The sequence below is a fragment of the Echinococcus granulosus genome, assembly GCF_000524195.1.
Source record: "Echinococcus granulosus chromosome Unknown EG_S00002, whole genome shotgun sequence".
In the NCBI taxonomy this organism is placed as follows: Eukaryota; Metazoa; Platyhelminthes; class Cestoda; order Cyclophyllidea; family Taeniidae; genus Echinococcus; species Echinococcus granulosus.
This window is the reverse complement of record NW_020170382.1, coordinates 1,753,720-1,771,957: the sequence shown is the minus strand read 5'-3', so window position 1 is coordinate 1,771,957 and position 18,238 is coordinate 1,753,720. Positions and strand designations below refer to the sequence as shown.

The 18,238-nt window shown below is 43.5% G+C and overlaps 2 protein-coding genes across 2 annotated transcripts; one reads left to right on the top strand and one right to left on the bottom strand. All coding sequences in view use genetic code 11, as the record gives it.

Annotated features, from left to right (window-relative positions):
• Positions 1-992: 992 nt before the first annotated feature.
• Positions 993-2,431, bottom strand: EGR_00548 (Surfeit locus protein; the record flags this gene model as incomplete). Its single annotated transcript, XM_024489797.1, has 3 exons — positions 993-1,250; positions 1,326-1,829; positions 2,360-2,431. 3 exons carry the CDS (start codon positions 2,429-2,431, stop codon positions 993-995), a joined length of 834 nt encoding a protein of 277 aa, XP_024355794.1.
• A 2,059-nt stretch (positions 2,432-4,490) lies between these two features.
• Positions 4,491-18,173, top strand: EGR_00547 (Serine/threonine-protein kinase 38-like protein; the record flags this gene model as incomplete). Its single annotated transcript, XM_024489796.1, has 13 exons — positions 4,491-4,720; positions 4,802-4,853; positions 4,927-5,049; positions 6,559-6,642; positions 6,746-6,869; positions 9,457-9,611; positions 9,937-10,126; positions 11,147-11,208; positions 12,718-12,838; positions 15,335-15,646; positions 15,724-15,896; positions 16,338-16,393; positions 18,104-18,173. 13 exons carry the CDS (start codon positions 4,491-4,493, stop codon positions 18,171-18,173), a joined length of 1,752 nt encoding a protein of 583 aa, XP_024355793.1.
• Positions 18,174-18,238: the final 65 nt, after the last annotated feature.

Sequence of the window (18,238 nt, the reverse complement as noted above, 5' to 3'; positions counted from 1 at the left end):
CGGTCGCAATTGAGAAATCGCTGGTAGAAGAGGCAATGCCGGCGTGAAGCTGTTAACATCACAACCACTGATCGCCTTTCACAAGTGTCAGTCGAACTAACAAACGAATGGTCTGGTTTGAAACGTCGCAGATTTAAGGTACTTCTCAAATTACTTTAAGGGTACTGACACATTCACATTCTTGCATTGGTGTAAAACCCAGGATGCAAATTGACCCTCCAAGGGATTGTTCCGTAAAATTCTGCTGTACTTTGACTCCTGTTAGCACTTAATGTCAAGAACACACATCTAAGACTGGTCTTTGGTTAAAAATAATAGTATCCACTATGCTTTCTACAAGTCAATGATTCATCGCATTCAAGAGATCAATTAGCAGTGAGATTTTTCCTCGATCAGCCCTTATTTTCCCTCATCGCTAAAGTAGTCACACCTAAAATAAATACAAAAGCGCTGTCGTAGATACCAACACAGATGTCGAACCAGCAGGCCAAAGATCCTTTTCAAAACATTTTTATTAAGAAATACGGTTCCTCTAATCATCAAAGTAGACTCAGTTTATAGTTCAACTACATATTTAGAGCGAGAATGGAGAAGGCAAACCACTAAATTCATCATAAGATATCTCCCCCCTTGCTGTTTAAACAAAAAAACAAGCAAGAATGAATGCAGACTACATAATCTTCATGCGAATTATGATTAATTTCTCTACAAGGTAAGCGTCAAGCGAACGTACACACACAAATATACGGCTATTTCACAAGGGAACTTGCGGATGCGTTGGGAATTAAGTAAAATAATTTAGAGATAAAGAAAGAAGAGGGGGGGGGGGAGGACTCATCGCGATTGTGCACATGGGAGATCGAAAAGGGGGCAAAGCGGAAAAGCGCAGGGTTGGAACTATTCACTCACCACCATATACCCCCTCATCCAGTCATACAAAAAAACGACTACAGGAAGGTTAGAGAAGAAGCAGGTTGAGATTCTCAGATACCCTACCACTCCTTCTTGTAGTCATCGACTGACACTCCACCGGGCCCATGGGCCACAATCAGCATGAGACCCCCGATCACGGACCAGGTCTGGAAGAAGTCGTACTTCAAAAAGTCCCACATGATCTCATCGGAGTAGCTGGACCAGAAGTCATTGTAGTAGAAGTTCATGCACGTCAGCCAAGAGACAAGAACGAGAGCGCAGAGCTTAGTTTTGTACCCGATGGCAACCAGGAGAATAAGAATAAGATTAAGTATCGACTAAAAACCGAAAGATAAGACATTTTCAAAACTTAGTCGAATAAGCTGAAAGGGGAGAGAGAAAGGTGGCATTACCTGAATAAGATAGAAGAAACTCCCGCCCCAGTGGACAAGGGTTAGAAACATGAGGACCACAAGAAGACGTCCTCCCAGCTGAAGGTACTGGCGTGATCGATTTTCGTCACCGACTGAAGGGAGGCCTGCCAGAAGACTTCTGGACTCCTGACTTGCCTCAGCTATCAACAGGAGTAAACTGCCCATTAGTGAGAGGTTTCGCATAAGAAAGACCCGCGTCCAAATGTTGTAACCGATTGTTTGAATGACCACGGTGGCGAGAAGAATACCACAGCCGACTCTGACTCCGTACCGTACCATGACAAATGCGGAACCGGTGAATTGGAGAAGGATGTTTATAAAGATGAATAGACCAGCGAAGAAGCTGCCTACGCCCCAGACATGGCGAATGAAGTCAATTTGCTCCGACCACTGCGTCAGTAGTCGCATCCCATCTTCGATAAAAGTAGAGATGAGGCAGAGACGAGCCACATGGGGAAGATAACGACGACTTCGGCGGATAACCTAAGAAAGTAGGAATATTTCACTATAATTGCAACTTTGAGATTAAAATATGCTACAAACCGTGGTTACGCGGTAAAAAGAGAGCGAGGAAAAGTCGAAATACCTTACAAGGTACGATCTGGAATGCGAATGAATGATAGCATACCTTAAAATAATGAATCATGGAAGATTGGGCGATTTATGATGGCAATAAACCCCTGTGGAACAAGACCAACATTTGAGGTATGTGGAAAATTCGTGTGAAAACTACCCACTCCCATTAGACCGCATAATATTGAAGAATGTAGACTTTAGAAGTCGAGATTGTCAAAAGTAAAAACCAACATGAAGAAGACCGTGCAACAAAAATGCAACTAACAAACGTAATCGTAGCAAGGGAGAAGTGAAAATTTCTCTAAAAGAGTAGAAATTAAGCATACAATCGGTAGCTTTTGGAGAGACTTTGTTCTGAAATTGGTAGTGAATAATAGTAACCATGCGAAAAAGAAGCCATCAAAGTGTCAAGAAAGGTAAGGAAATCACTGATGTACCCCATCGGCAACGTCCTCCAACTTTGCTAGAAACTCTTCCCGATTACGAGGGTGCGTAAACATGTAGACCATTTGAATAAAAAACGCAGTATGTGGCAACACTGCGGAGCTTTAAAAATCGGGCGCACAAGTAGGGCAGTAAAAAAAAGCAAACAAATACCAGTCAAAAAGTCTCCCAATAAATTAAAAAACTCAATAACTTAAAAGTTGCAGCAAATAAAATAAAAACAAGGTCAAACTACGACCATAAACCAGCGCAAAAAAATTTTAAAAACAAGATGGAAAGTATGCATAGTACGGTATAGGCTACGCTTCAAAGCAATACCCAGTAATTTATTTAAAAAAGCCAGATTACATTTCAGAAGTATATTATTGCATTAATATTGGGATAGCAACAACACCGCTTCGGCCTCGTGCGGAAACTTCACACGCACTAGTTAAACCTGGCTTTGACGTAAATATTGTTAAATGTTAATGCAGTACACCTATTGTTTTAGTGTCCCTTTCTAGGAAAAGGCGCAAATACAATCCAAAAGTGGTGACAGAGTCGACGCCCTGCGAACCTAAGACCTTTTGCAAACCATCAACGCACTAAACGCTGCACTCGTTTTCCCCACCCATTTCTTTCAAAAAATATGTCAAAATCAAACAAACTGGCTTGTTTTTAGAGCGCCAGGATTAAAAATGAGGAGACCTACGGTCCTCGTCCTACAGTTAGTATTCATGGTTGCGATTAATGCGACTGAAAATACTGACTTGTGGCGACTTAAGTCTAGCTTCCACGCACTAACTTTCACAGTTTGCCCAGAATCTATAAATCATCTTCGTAAAGGTTGCGTTAATGCTTTTTCTAACGAAGAACCTGAAGAATTTTACAAGCCATTGCAGGAGTTTAGGTATCCTCATTTGTGTATTTCAAAATCAACCTTATCGCCAGACTTAAAATTCTACTAGGAGCATAGACGAAAAATCCATGCAATGAATCTGCTTATCAAAATTGTTGTCATGTGCTTTGTAACTTCCCCTTTTTGGTTTTGGGCAATGTATTTGTGCACAAACACCGCGCTGCGAATACTTTCTAATTTTTTTGTTTTTATTTCTATAGGCATGTGAGTAACTTACGATTTGCACCAATTTAATTTTTTAATAAATTGTAAAAAAGGTTGCGATGCCTTTTATGGTCTTTTTTGTTACATTTGTTTGCATCTTTCAATTTATTTTAGTATTATTATTTTTACGCCCATTTAAATTTCTGTTTGCAACTTTGTTGTTTAAGTTTTTCAGTACAGACTTTTTCTGAGCCACCTTCAGATATTTGAAGGATTATTTTTCTATTGGCTGATTGCTGCCGTTTTCAGTTTTTATCTATCCATTCTCATCGCGGTATACTGCATAATGTGAGTATGAGGTCGTCCGCGTTTGTTGGACTTATCTCTTTCTTACGCTGAATCTTTTGATCTTCGTTAATTCTACCCGCTACTAACGTGTTTATTAGTCTTGATAATTCAAGAAACTTTGCAGAATAAGTGATTTTCATCTTGGAAAGTTTATTGTTTTCTTGTATGGACCTTATCGAGTGTGCGTGTCTAGCCATATATAGTGAGCGCAATCGAAATTGGGCAGCTATTTAGGCACCGGATTTCCTTTCTATTTTATCCAAAGGTTTTATCTCTTGGTACTTTTTCCCATAAACCCGCAGTGATAAAGTAGGCTAGCTAAAAAAATATGTATATATATGGTGTTTTTTTCCGTGCTTTTGCTATACCGACACTCATTTTATTTTTATTGCTATTTGTGAGCTTTTGTATTTTTTTGGTGACACTAAAAGCATGTCTACTATGACTATCAATGAAGCGCTTTGTGTGAATGACACCCTTCCTAGATGCTTATTTTGGTATTGTTCGATTCTTCTAATTTTGGTATGTAAACACGGGTTTTTCGTCCCTTTCTCTCTTAAGTCGAAGTAGTAAACTTGAATCCGGGTATTTACATTTTCGTGAGTCGCTTCGATTTTTACGGCCCTTAGAACCCATTTTTATTCGTCAAATACTTCACTTGCATCCACTTAATCTACCACTTTCAGCCCGTTTTCAGATCACAAGCCTCTGTGCAGGACCGCGTTTCGGTCAATATGACCTCTAGTGAGTCAGGATCGGTTGTAAAGGACGGTCGCTCGGCATCCACGTCTTTCCTCTCCCTTGGATCCTCGTCTACCTCCGTCTCCAACCAATTGCCTCCATCACATCCCGGACGTGAGATCGCCATCAGCAGTCGTACTCTGGATAGTGTTAAGATAGCCAAAGTTACCCTTGAAAATTTCTACAACAACCTCGCTACTCAGTCACAAGATCGCCAAAACAGGTGTGTCTTTATGCGTCTCTTTCCTACCCTCTATTTTGACTTTTACCGTTTGTGACATCAATGATGTTGTTTGTATTGCAGGTATAAGATACTGGAATGCATGATGGAGTCAGAGGGCCTAACAGAAGATCAGGTATAGGCGAGTTTATGGTCTAAATCCGTCTCACTGGGAGTATTTTCCTAATTAGTGCGTCTTATCTTTGTAGAAGCAACAGAAACGAAGTCAACATGCCTTAAAGGAAAGTGAGTACCTTCGGTTGAAAAGGGCTCGCCTTACAGTGGACGATTTCACACCACTAAAGGTTATAGGCAAGGGTGCTTTTGGTGAGGTGAGCGCTCTTCTGTTTCTCCTCATGCCTTCACCTCGAGAATGCGCAGTGCATATGTTCGTGTGAAGGCAATGTAATTATTTTATTAGTTAGGCGAGCGTTCGTATTATCTTACACTGGGCTTCATTGCACCGAGCTAATGCTGTCATATTGCTTCCTTTCTTCTCATCCTTCACATTTAAGGGGCGCATACCTATTGGTCTAACGCAGTACCCGTCTTTGAAACAGGATTAATGAATCAGGATTATAGGGCACTCTGAAATTTGCTTTCCTAAACTGTGAAATAAGGATGCACACGTTCATTCCTCTTTTTCTCTCAGTAAATTGATTTCCCCTTTTTCCAACTGGTGGGGATAGTTCACCATTCACTCGCCATGTTTTCCATCTTAGCGTTTTACAATATCAATATCTTCACCTAGCCCAAAAACGAAAGCTGGTCGAAAGCACTCCTCTTCCCTCCATACTAAAGTACATTCGCCTTCCAACCTCTCTACTTCATTATTGGGCATATTATTGGAATATTAGTTCTAATCTTCGCATCTGGGCTGCAGACCTAGGTATTAAAATAATTTTTATCACAATGGACACTTAAGATGGAAAATCGCGTCTTGTGCACAACTGAGCCCCCCCCCCTACCGCGTCACTGCCTTTTATTGCAGACAGAGATGTGTCTAGTGGGGCATTTGTGTGCTGCGGGGATACAGCTTTCCTTCGAAGGCAAGATCGTGCCTGCTTTATTCTCATCCCGTCATGCATCAGGGTGGTTTGTGTGTGTTGTTACGTTAAAAAAATAGAGCTGAAAAACAATCGCTGAACGAATCAAGTGTCAATGTTTGCTCCTTCTTGTGAGCGGAGCGGATGTTGTTTTCACCTGTTTTTGTTAAATGGGAATTAATGTATCCCTTACTCTTGTGACTCAGTGTTTCGCCTGTACTCACAACTCCACCCAGCAATTGGTCTTGAGTTGCTTCATTCACTAGACCAAATCGTTTTTGGATAAATAATAGATTATAATGGAAGAAGTTCCACACTCCCTGTTTGTGTACGTACAAACTGGACTTCCCTGCCCAAACTGAAACCGGGGTGTGCGTATTTACTTCACCTTTCCCTCCTGTCCGTATCTGCACTTGTGTGCGCGTTACCTGATAGTTAAATTCGTTTGTGTATGGACTTGGTAAAGTGGACACATTCACTCCTTCGCCAGCATAAATGAATATCCAATTCTATTTTTCTTCCGAAATTGTCTATCACTTAATCGGAGCTCTTGTGATCCACACCACTTATTCGCTTTTTGTGTGCAGACATCGCGTTCTTTCATTGGACGCATATCAATTCCTACCTTAGCTTCCTGCTGACATTTCAAGGGTCGGCGCAGTGGCGAACCAACTATTACACCTAATGAGGGTCTACATCTGTAATAGAGGAAACGAAGATATTGCGAGACTGTTTGGTTGGTGCTGATCAGCTGAATTCCCACCTTTACTGAGTGCTCTTGCTTGCTCATTGTAGGTGCGATTGGTTCAGAAACAAGACAATGGGTACATTTATGCAATGAAGATCCTTCGAAAGGCTGACATGCGTCAGAAGGACCAGGTGAGACCAAATTATCCATTCATTATGCTTCTCATGCCTCGGAATCCCCTCGTTTTGATTAGTTGCCCAACTGTTAGTTTTTTATTTCCCCTCACCTTTTTAGATTGCCCACGTTCGAGCAGAGCGAGATATCCTCGTGAAGGCTAACAATCCCTGGGTGGTGAAGATGTTCTACTCCTTCCAGGACTCAGTCAATCTCTATCTCGTCATGGAATTCCTTCCTGGAGGTGAGTTCTTTTTTAAGCCCCATAGGTAATGTGAGTTCATGGATTTCTGGTGAATTAATAGCGAATCTGCCTAACTCAGTTAGAATCGACTGAAATATCTCAATAATCCTTTCGGTGACTTTTAAAATCAGTTTCGACAATACTTGTACAATGGATTCTGGCTTCAATTAAATAGTTTGATTTATCCGTCGAATGAAGCATCTTACATTTTGACCTATTCTGCAGCGGCTGAATCAATTAAGCGGGTTCAATGCAGATCTTTGTGACCGTTTTTTTTTCTCTAAGAGTGTGTACGTGTGCGTGTCTGCAATTAACATCGTTATTTCAGGTCACATGTGCCTGTTTGCTTTCGCATGCTTTTTTTTCATGTAAACGTGTGGCCTTTCATCTACGCAATAGAGCCAGTCTTCTCGATTTTCACAAAGGTGCCTGCCTGCTTATTCATGTCGATGTTGAAAGGGTCATAGTTGCCCTCTGTTGCGTTAGTTTTTTGCTTTGCAAGTACCTTATGTACCCTTTTTTAGTCGGAATTTAGCAGCTGCATAACTCAATCCAACGCCTACTACGACTCCTTTATTTGCAAAGGTTCTCTCGCCCCTTTAAATTTTTAGTCACTGAGACCTTTTCTGCATCGTATGAAGTTGGCATTGGGTAAAAATATGCTGTCTTTACTCCTTCCTCGATTGGGCACGTGCCTGAAATATCTTTAATTTCCTTGCAAGTGATCCTGTTGGTTCTTGTGTTTTACGATTAGCCAGCCGGCCTGGTGTATGCTGATCCCCAAAAGCTTGGATGCCTCTAAAATATTTGCTTTCCAAAATTGAAAACGCAGCCTAAGCTCTAGTAGTACTACCTTACCTTCGAATCAGCGCCATGAAATAGTTGACAATCTCTCGCTTGCTTTCCCTCTCGTGCCCCAATGTCCTTTCACCTCAGTCCCCTTCTCCCAGAAAATGCATAAATTTGCTTACGAACGCTGCAGTTTTCTCCCCAATCCGTAGGAGCGCATCAGCAGTTGTGTTTGCACACGCACGGACGCGCGTACATAAAAGTGAAAGTCAAATATGACCACCCTTGCTCTCCCCTCCGTAAGGTGGATTGAAATCAGCTCGAGGACATTGTGACTTTTTGTTTCCTTCGGGGAACAGAGTGCTGTAGAATAAAACGCATCGTTTCGCTTACCGCCACCCAAGGTCGGTCCTACGAATGCCTCGAAGATCTCCTCCTGCCAAAGATGAACTCGCTCTCAAGCCACCTCAAAGGTCCATTGACACATTTCGCCTTAAGTGGAACAATCGTTCATGGGGTCGCGAAGGACTGGTTCTTCCAAGCTGTAAATACCTTTTATTAAAGTCTCGAATGTATGCTTCAACTTGGACAGCCACAAACGATTTTGTACTTGACCTTGGCAGAGGTGAATCGTCGCTTCTGCCTTCTTACCCCGACCGGAGTCCGCATTCGGTTTACTTTTTTGACCACGTAGGCCTCATTTAATGTCGCTTGCCTGCCTGGGTACGTACTTCTTCCGATGTGATGGTCATTCACGCAGCCGTGTTGTGTGGGGCTGTCCTTTTCAGGTTAATTGCCCTTCTCCCCTCTCTCCCTTTGATCCAGTATTCACAATCATCATAGGCACTTTGGGGGCACTAGTACACTTTTTCTGCCTTCTATAATTTTCTTCCAGTGTATCATTCCCTTACCTTGAAGAGATCTATTTCCGCCAGCGTCTTCATACGATTTTCGTCAAGTCCTTTTAGATAAATTGGAGGTTTATTACCTTTGTAAGTAGATTTACTTGTAGAAAAAGTGGCATCGTTATTTTAAATTTCCCATGTAAATTGACCATTTTCGTCACCTCTTGTCAATAGACAATTTTCTTTTGGAGGCACGTGTCCCGATTTCTCGCGACGTCTTTTGGACCCGCGTGCAGCCCCTTGTCTCATATTTACCAATTTGTGCAGACTTCTTCCACCAATGGAAGACTGCACGAAATTCTTAGAAAACTAGTAGAAGTAAAGGTTCATTTCCTAGAGAAAAGTGGTTATACTTTGAAATAGGCGTTAATACGTGACTTGGAGTGCAGTTCGGATTCCTTTTTAGTCGAATATGGAGAGGTCTTTCATATTTGTGTATGCGGCGAAATGATGCCTTTCTCTTTTAATGCATTCGCATTCACTTCTCTTCAAATTGCCTTTCCCACAGATGTGCATGCCCTTTTTCCAATGAAATTGCATGGCTCTCCAAAAATAAGTGCTGTTACCTTGACTAACTTGTGAGTGTCCTTTCGGTGGTGGATAGGGCTAAGCGGCGGGAACGCCCAACCCACACATTCCTGCAATAGCACTGGCTACCAGTGTACGTAACCAATGCGCCTACTGAGTGGGCACCACGGTACAACCTGGTGAGCAGTCGGTTCATGGACTGCATACGACGCCTACTTAGACGTTTTCCGCGTTTTGGGCGTCATTTGTACTTTACATTCGTCCAAGTGATTACTGCTGATTATTAGTAGAAGTCACTACACAGAAAGCAATCACCCGTTGTCATTCCATCGCCAGTAATGGCTGACCTGTTTTTTTTTCAAAAGGCGACATGATGACCCTGCTGATGAAGCTGGATACGCTAACCGAGCCCCAGACGCAGTTCTACGTGGCAGAAACGGTTCTTGCCATCGATTCAATCCACAAAATGGGCTTCATTCATCGAGATATCAAACCTGATAACCTCCTTCTTGACTCCAAGGTATGTAATCGTACTTACTAGCTGTTTTCGTCGCAGTGTTAGCGAGAGAACTAGACTGACTTCTGATCCAACTTCTAAAAACATGACTATGCAGATAGGAACTAGCATGAACGAAATGACTATAGAGTGAGGATTACCACAAGAAGGCTGTGCATAACTGAGGACCTGTGCGCGAGTTCAAGAGAGGTCCTAGTGTAAAGGCACCACTGTCAGCTCTGACGTCTCAACTTGATATAAGTGGGTGTGTGTGCTGTACACTTCCATTTTTCATTGTCCTCATCTTTCATTGCTCGTCAATATCTTCCTTCGTTTTGCCTTTCTCCAGGGCCACTTGAAATTGAGTGACTTTGGGCTGTGCACGGGTCTAAAGAAGGCACATCGAACGGAGTTCTACAAGGACCTCTCACAGGCCCTTCCCAGCGATTTTGGTGAGTTTCAGAGCGCTGGCGCTAACCTCATTCATGGAGCGAGCAAGCCGGTGGTTTCGTCTCGGCATTGCGCTGTTGTGTGTGTGGGTGGGTGAGTGTGCCGGCTGGAAAGTGGATTTACTACTCTTGCATCGTCCTATCGCTCTCTTGCTGCGAGGCTGGCGCGATTGGACTTCCTGATCTTTGTGTTTCCTTTCTTTTGTGTAATCGAGAGGACTTTGTCAGCTGAAGTGAGTCACCCTTGCTTTTTTGGTTTGTACGATTGAGTGAATGATTAAGCACACACCGTGTTAGTGTTTTTTGCCTAATCGCGATATTGGCGAGATTGATATTGGTGAATGCCTCAGGTTCCTTCAGGCGAGATGCTAATCATCGCGCTGCATCAACATGTTCTCCCCCCTTACGAAACTGACACGGCACAACTGGTTTGCGCTTCTACACAGTCACCGGGGCTTTAGCACCGATGTTGACAACTTTTTCATTGTTGGCATTATTCACACACCTTGTAAATAGTTCCCTTCATTTGTGCTACCGTTGGGTGAATTTCCTTCCGTAAATTTGTTATGTGATGCTTCAGGTGTCGTCCGGAGCTAATCTTAGGGGCTGTATTCGTGGGAACAGACATAGTGGGCAGGACTTTCGCCCTTTTCAGACAAGTGGCTTATAAATTAGTATAAACAGCTTGCTGGATGAATTTTCTTCCAAAGTTTGTTTCAGTTTGAAATGACAACACCGAGAGCTGGGTATTTTTAAAGTTCAAGAAATCCTTTTTTCGACCTCTTGCACCTCTCTTCAAAATTAGACTCATTTCACTTGAAATAGGCTGCGAAGATAGAGCTAGATCAGAAGTTGATTCAATACCGTTCTCGAACACCCAACCGACGTAAATATTTTTAGTGGATAATGGATTCTTATTGTTCCCAGAAATATGCAAAGTGTTTGCGCCTTTTTCGTTTTCAGAGCTGACTTTTTTTGTCACTACACATGTTACACGTGTTCACACTGCTTGAGTCATGCCACATTGCAGTGGCACACGACCTTGCAGGAGGATGGTAAAGAAGGGAAATACGCACCTCTTTGTGCCTCACTCCTTTTTTTCTTCTATAGCCTACAATATCTTGGATTCACGAAGGCGAGCTGAAAGCTGGAAGAAGAACCGACGCTACTTGGTGAGTTTGTTGTAGACGCGCTCTCCCCCTCCTTCCCTCTTTATCTCTGCTCATCTCTACCAGTAGCAGTAGCACCAACAGCACCGAGAATCATAAATTTCCTTCGATGTCTGCACTGGCATGTGCTGTGTTGCGTGTGTGCTAGTGAGCGATCTTGTGATCGCAAGTCTACGATGCAGGGCACGTGAGCCTCTGTCTGCCTGCTTACCCGCCTTTGTGCTTGACCTCGGCTTATCTCGCGGGAGGCTTTCGCCTCTCTCTCTCTCGCTCTCTCTCTCTCTTTCTCTACGTCCCCAGTTTTACTCTTCATTCTTTTTTTCCTTGTTCACCCTTTATTCCGTCAATTTGCCCGTCTGATTTATGTCCGTATTCGAGGGTGTGTTGTTTTGCCCATTCCGTCTGCCTTCTTTTGGGTTGGCTTGTGAAGTGGAGTCTGTAGCGTTCATCGGGTTTGCACCTCTAAAATGACGCCGCTACCGAAAGTTTGGCATGTAGGTGAACTTGGACCTTTTTCCTACTGATTGTTAGGACTTTTTCACCCTTTTGTGTAAGTGAAAAGTTTAACTCTTTGATAAGTAATAATAAATTTAGGCATAAGTTCCAGTTTATTTCACGAGGAGCACCCACCGTGGCTAGCTTTGGCAGATGACTGATTGCCCCGGTGCCGTTGTCTCGGCGTAAGCACTGTCAATTACTCCAGCTCAAAGTCCGCAATATATGGTATTTTACCTACTCCTCACACCTAGTTCCATTTTTCATGGAGAAGGGATTATGTAACCGCCTTTTTTGATTCCTTTGCAAATGGGGCTGATGCGGTTTAGCACGTGGAGAGATGCTCGGTGAAGTAATTAAATGTATGTCGTCTTCCTGGTTAATATTTGACATTCCTCCTCACCTATTTGCGCATCTCTTTCCTGGTGCCGCTTCAACCTTTAAGGAAGTAGTTGATAAAAATTAGCTTTTAGAGTTGATTTTAGTCGAAAATATGGGTTTTCACTTTATAGGTCGCGTTCACAAGTAAACTTATTTATTCACTTTGCTTAATGTTTTAGTTTAGGAATGGGGTTTGAACAGTTACTGCTATTGCTATGGTCCAAGGTTCAACCCTAGTTTACTGGTCCTTATCCTGCATTCCTTCTCCTTTTACTCGACTGCAATGTTACTTTTGGCCTATTCTCTCTTCACAAGCATAAATGCTTTCCTCTTAGAACTCCTCTGACGAGATTTTACAACACAGTGTGATTTAAAATCAGACATCATCAAACGCAGTCATTTCGAAACCACTTTGTCCCCACCTATTTCCGCAACAAGGCGTGGAGGATGTCTGGCATTGTTGTTGCTACGTCGCCAGATTTTTGTTAACGCCTTATTTGCAGCTTCATTTTTCTTCATCTCTATCCATCCACTGAAGAGATTTCCGTGCTGAGGATGTCAGCATGTACAGAAAAATCCCATAGGTGCATGGTTGTCTGAAATGTGTCTTCTTATGCACCTGACTTGGGTTTGCAGGCCTACTCTACAGTGGGGACGCCGGACTACATCGCACCGGAGGTCTTCCACCATCAGAAGGGCTACGAGTGCTCCTGTGACTGGTGGTCTCTAGGCGTCATCATGTACGAGATGCTTATGGGTGAGTCCACTCTTCCTGGTAGCAACACGCGTCCACTTGTGAACAGACCTCCTGTTTTTCCCTTTCCCTCCCCCACTTTGCATCTGTATGAGTTTATGACAGTCCTGGTTTATACAAAATGTCAGTCTTGTGCTGCGTCATCGTGTTGCCTCCTTCATTCTCTGACATTGGACCTGACGCTCTTGTGACATCGTTCTACTGCAAGTTTTAGTCATGCGAGGCTTATCACTAAGGCTGAGATGTTCGACTTTGATTGTATATTGCGTTTTTTTTCCATATTCAAAGCTAAAAACGTCGTAGATATTTGCAAAACAAGGTGTGCCTATTTTCAGTTCCATCTTTGTTTACACGATCTCCCTCAACGAAACTATAATAATTGAAACTGCCAACGCTTTCTACCTAGCCTACTAAGTTGAATTATTTTTTGTGGCTTTGTAGGGTTATAGGAAGTAGCTTTGCTTAAGGGTGAAGAGGGAGGATTTTCCAATGCAGCGTGCAGTTTTTTTTGGGTCAGTCGCACTCCTTGGGATCATTTTTAGGTGATTTGCAAACCGTCGTTTTCTAGTGGTTTAACCAGCGTTTGTATACTGAGTTTTTCTCCGTTACCCTGAGTTACAAATGCGAGCGTGTTTGTTTTATGTTGACTCCTGCATGATCAGAGAAGGCTTTTACCCCAGAGAGCACACCGGAGGGTTCTACCAACCAGCTTCTGGTGTATTATTAATAAAGTGGGGGCAAGTTGGTGTGGCTCGATCTAATCAAAGCAGAAAATGCCTCGAACCAACAACGCAGTGGATCGCATGAGGTGCGTTCTTTTTTTTCCAAAATCAAGTCAACCGGCATTTGCAGGAGAGCGAATTGCCTCTTTTTTTTGCAAAGATGACTGGCTCGGAGGGGAGGAGGCTGTGTGGGTTGGTTACGGAGAGGTGGCTGTGCGCCTGCGTGTTTATGAGGGAGGCGTGTGTCTGCGGCTGTGCGTAACACTTCTAAGGCTTAAATTTTTCACATTTCAAATGTATTAACACGGCATTGGTGCTGGATCATCAAAGTGTAGTGTTACCATTTGGTTACTAAAAACCTCCTCCTTTTCTTTTGCCTTTTAATCTTTATTCAAACCTTTGGAAATAATTAATATATGAAATGAAGCTTTAGCATAACGGTCTCCTGAGAAGCGCTAAATGTCTTCGGTGTTATCAGGCGTAAAAGTCGAATTAAATTTTACCCCCTTTCAAACCAACTTCCTCCCCCTATCAGACAAACCTTTTACTCCTTGACAAGTGTCAGGGATTTAGCTTTTTGTGATTACCCTCCTTGGAAGTTGGTGTTGAAATTGATTCATTTTTTTGCTCTTTTACACCTTCTGCCGATACGTAGCAATAATCTCCGCAAACACGTCTATTTTATCTGCCAATAAATGCTGTTAAATAACCGTTTCAAATGCGACTTCACGTCTTCGTTTCGTCTGTTATAACATTTCTCAGTGATCGGCGTTTGAAATTGATAGTTAGCATTGACTGCTGATTCTCAATGAATCTCAACGTGATTTTACGGAAATTGACTGACTTTAAGGAAAAACTGGCAGGGATTGTATCGGCCCAAAGAAAAAGTGATTATGCCTGTGCACTTATGGTCATTTTTTATTACAATAATGGACGTCCGTGAAGGCGCGTTATGCAATCCAGTGTCGGTTCTACCAAGTGTGTGCACGTGTCTGTTCTTTTAAAGAGCCACCTCTCGGCGTTATTACTCATCTAAGTTTGACCTGATCCCAATTTTGACGAGGAATTATCCTCCACTTCATCAAGCAAAACGGTGTTTCAGTGTGGAGAATGTCTACAAGAATATTTTGAAAAGATATCGTGGTAGACACGATACGCCTCGGTAGATTATGAGTTTAAGAACCAAAAAACTATTTTCTCTTCTTTAGAACAATTTTCTCTCACTCTTAGTAAAGATTGCTTCCAATCTTGATCGAACGTCCTGACGACGTTTTGCACGCATCTTCTCGGATCTTGCGTGGAAAATGTTTCGTAGTAAAAGGGCGCACAGGCGTTACTTTCTTGTTTATGTCAACATGACTTCTGCAGCACTTAGCAGTAGTCTGTGCGTATGCATGTCTGCTTCTTTGAGGCGGCACTGGCTGTGTTTGAAGGAGGTTTGCTTTGATTTCAATTGCCCTGCAAATTATTAAGTCCCCGTGAACCTTATTGTCTTTTGAAAACGGATTTTGAGATCTAATTTTTCATCCTACATTTGATGATTAAATAAAAAAAATCGGTCACCCGAGAGTTACAGCGAGATTTCATGAAAACTCAGGATAAAAGCGCAGTTCTTGACATGCGTTTCTGCTTATTTTCGGTTACAGAAATGGAGACATTACTCGTTTAATTGGACTCAGCCTCTACAGACGGGGTTGCTTAGACTTGAGTTGTCCTTACGTTTCAGTCACGCTGTGCAATAGTCAAATGTGTTTGCTGCATTTATATACTCTCATAGGTTTCCCGCCATTCTGTGCGTCGACGGCGCACGAGACCTACCAAAATGTCATGTCGTGGCGCGAGACCCTCACTTTTCCCCCAGAGACACCCATCTCCAAGGAAGCCCATGACCTGATCACCTCGCTGTGCACCGATGCGGAGTCGCGTCTCGGCTCCAATGGGGGACTGGAGCAGTTCCGTAAGCACCCCTTCTTCGTCAATGTGGACTGGGAGAATATCCGCGAACGTCCTGCTGCCATCCCTGTCCAGATCCGCTCCATCGATGACACCAGCAACTTTGACGAATTTCCAGACGAAGACCTCACTTGGCGTACGTCTCATCTCCTTGTACCTCTCTCTGCTTCACTTATAAGCTCACTAAGCAACTTCCGCTTTCCACGTGTGTAGCGAATGTGACGGACCCAAAGAAGTCCTACAAAAAGGACTTAGCCTTCATCAACTATACATACAAGGCGTTTGATGGGTGCTCGAGCTGCGACCGTCGAATAGCGCGTCCCACGAGTCATCACCCGCAAAGGCACGTCCGCCCCTGCACTGCAGCGGCTGGAACCGCACCCTCTGTAGGCTGAGAAGGTGTCTTCCTCACTCGCTTCCCTCATTACATTCCAGATCACAACTGCGTGTGTGCCCTCCTGTATAGAAAAATCCCCACTCACCCTCACTGTTCCTCCCAAATTTTATAATCCACACACACAGTCTTTTTGTTCCCCCCTTCCCTCCATTCATGTGTTGCAAGAGCTTTCATTTAAACGCACATTACAGACCTATTTGTTTCTTTCCTTTCCTCATCTCGTCCCCTCCGTCTCAAAAACAACAAAAATCAGAAAGAACTTTGCTCAAACCATCTCCACTAGCCGCAGCATTTTGCACTACGGACTCTATCGTGCACGCACCCGCCCACCTGTGTTCTGCCATTCCTCGGTCCCCACCCTCCCCTCCTCCCATCCTTCTTTTCCCACTTGTTGGCTGTGTCTTCTCCATCCCTTTTGCTCCCCCCTTAGTGGCTCACTTTCTCCACTCTCTACATCCTTCTGTGTGTTCACGTGCGTGCTCGCAGGTACTATCCGAGAGGCGAAGGATTATCACTATCACCATTATTATTCTTGTCATCATTGCGCCTTACGCTCCACTGATTTATCCGCCTCACCGATTGCCACGCTGCAAGCGGCGAAGGAAAGCAAAGGGAAGCACGTGTACGCATGTGTGTTGTGGAGCGACCAAGCAGACATTTGTTGTTTCCTCCCACCCCATTACGCTTCACTTAACCACGTAAAACCCTTCCCCCCTCCCCGCCCGCCTTTCTCGCCTTCCCACATTTCCAATGTTTCACCCACCGAACAATTATTTTTGCTATCTTACATAACAACTTGCTTCTCCTCTTTCACTTATCGTTTCCTTCATTCATCGATGTTCATCCACAAAGGGAATGACGGCTCTTCTACTGAGATAATTCGATTTTTGGCACGGGGACTGGAGTTTCTTCTGTCCGATCTCTATTTCGGTCAGTCATTTTTCTATCAAGGGAATCGACGCTCCACTTGACGTTCCTCAACCTTAAGGGAAAGTAGAGGCCGCGATTTACACGAAGAAAGTTGAAAACAAAGCGGCTTTCTTGTACAAGCATAAAGAGGTACAGATGACATCGTGGGGGGGGACGACCAAAATTTTAAAGGGGAAGGAAGCAGCACGAAGAAGGCTTGTTGGGCTTGGAAGGGCAGGAGGAGCAAAGGAAGTCAGGTTCTCTGTGGCCTTGGCGCCATGCCTCGATTTGAATCAGGGAGTAGGAATCGAAGTTTTGCGCCTGAAATGGTTCCAAAGGGGGATGAGCTTGGATTGACCACAGATACGCTCGAGCAGCCTTGGACAGGTTATCGTTTAAATTCTACTTGGCTTCCTGCTCTCCTCCCTCAGTATCCACACTGACTAGCCTGTGCACAGCAGTTGAAAGTGTGAGAATAAGAATTTTTCTGACAGGAAGTGCAACAGTCACACTCGGAGGCCTTAAGTGCAATAATTTTGGGAGGGAGGAAGCTGGTGTCATGCACTTGAAGAAGCCCTAGAAGGCACTCATCGAAGTGTCCATTTCGAACGAACAGCAGAACGTGGTCTTGGATTTCACTCAAAACGGCTCTCCTCGCGATTTTCGTGACAGCACAGGAACCATTGCTATCAAAAGTGGGTGTTTAACAAAACTCCATTCTGCCTATCCCAACTTTATCATTGGTAAATTGAGGCACGCAAAAGTGCATGCCTCAGTGAGTGTCAAGACTGAATGTTTTTACAGTGGTCCTAAACTACAGATGATCAGAGGTTATTATTAGTCACTGTTAGTAATTAGCCTCAGGCCAAAAATCTGCTCCCTCCACTTTATTTTTTTGTACCCAGTCAACCTGTTTGCAGTGCGATTAGGTGTAGTTTGTTGGCACAAACTGATAAGGAGCACATGTCACGCATTTGTGACGCCGAGTTCGGATGAGAAATCCGAGTCTCAAATGCTGCGCAGTTGATGTTAACGAGGCATTTTTGGAGGAACTAGGACAGGTTGATGAGGCCATGACTAGTTAGTTGGTTGGCACGTTGCAGTCCCAATCGAACCCAGTTTTTAATTAACACTTGGGAGTTGGTTAAATGTATTCAAAATAGCGCATTTAGGTGCGACTGAAAGATAGACATCTTAATCAATGAACTTTACGCAATTGTTCTTAGTCAAACTTTGGGGAGACACAGGACCTAGTAAAAGTGGATGTGGTTTGTTTATGTCATTAAGAGTAACAACAACTTCAGTCTACGCACCTGCTGATGGAACTCGTAGGAGGAGACGAGCTGGTGGCCACTAATCTCCTCCCTGCCCCCTTTCCTCTTTTACTCGCATTTTATCTGGATTTGTCGCATTTTCCAAATG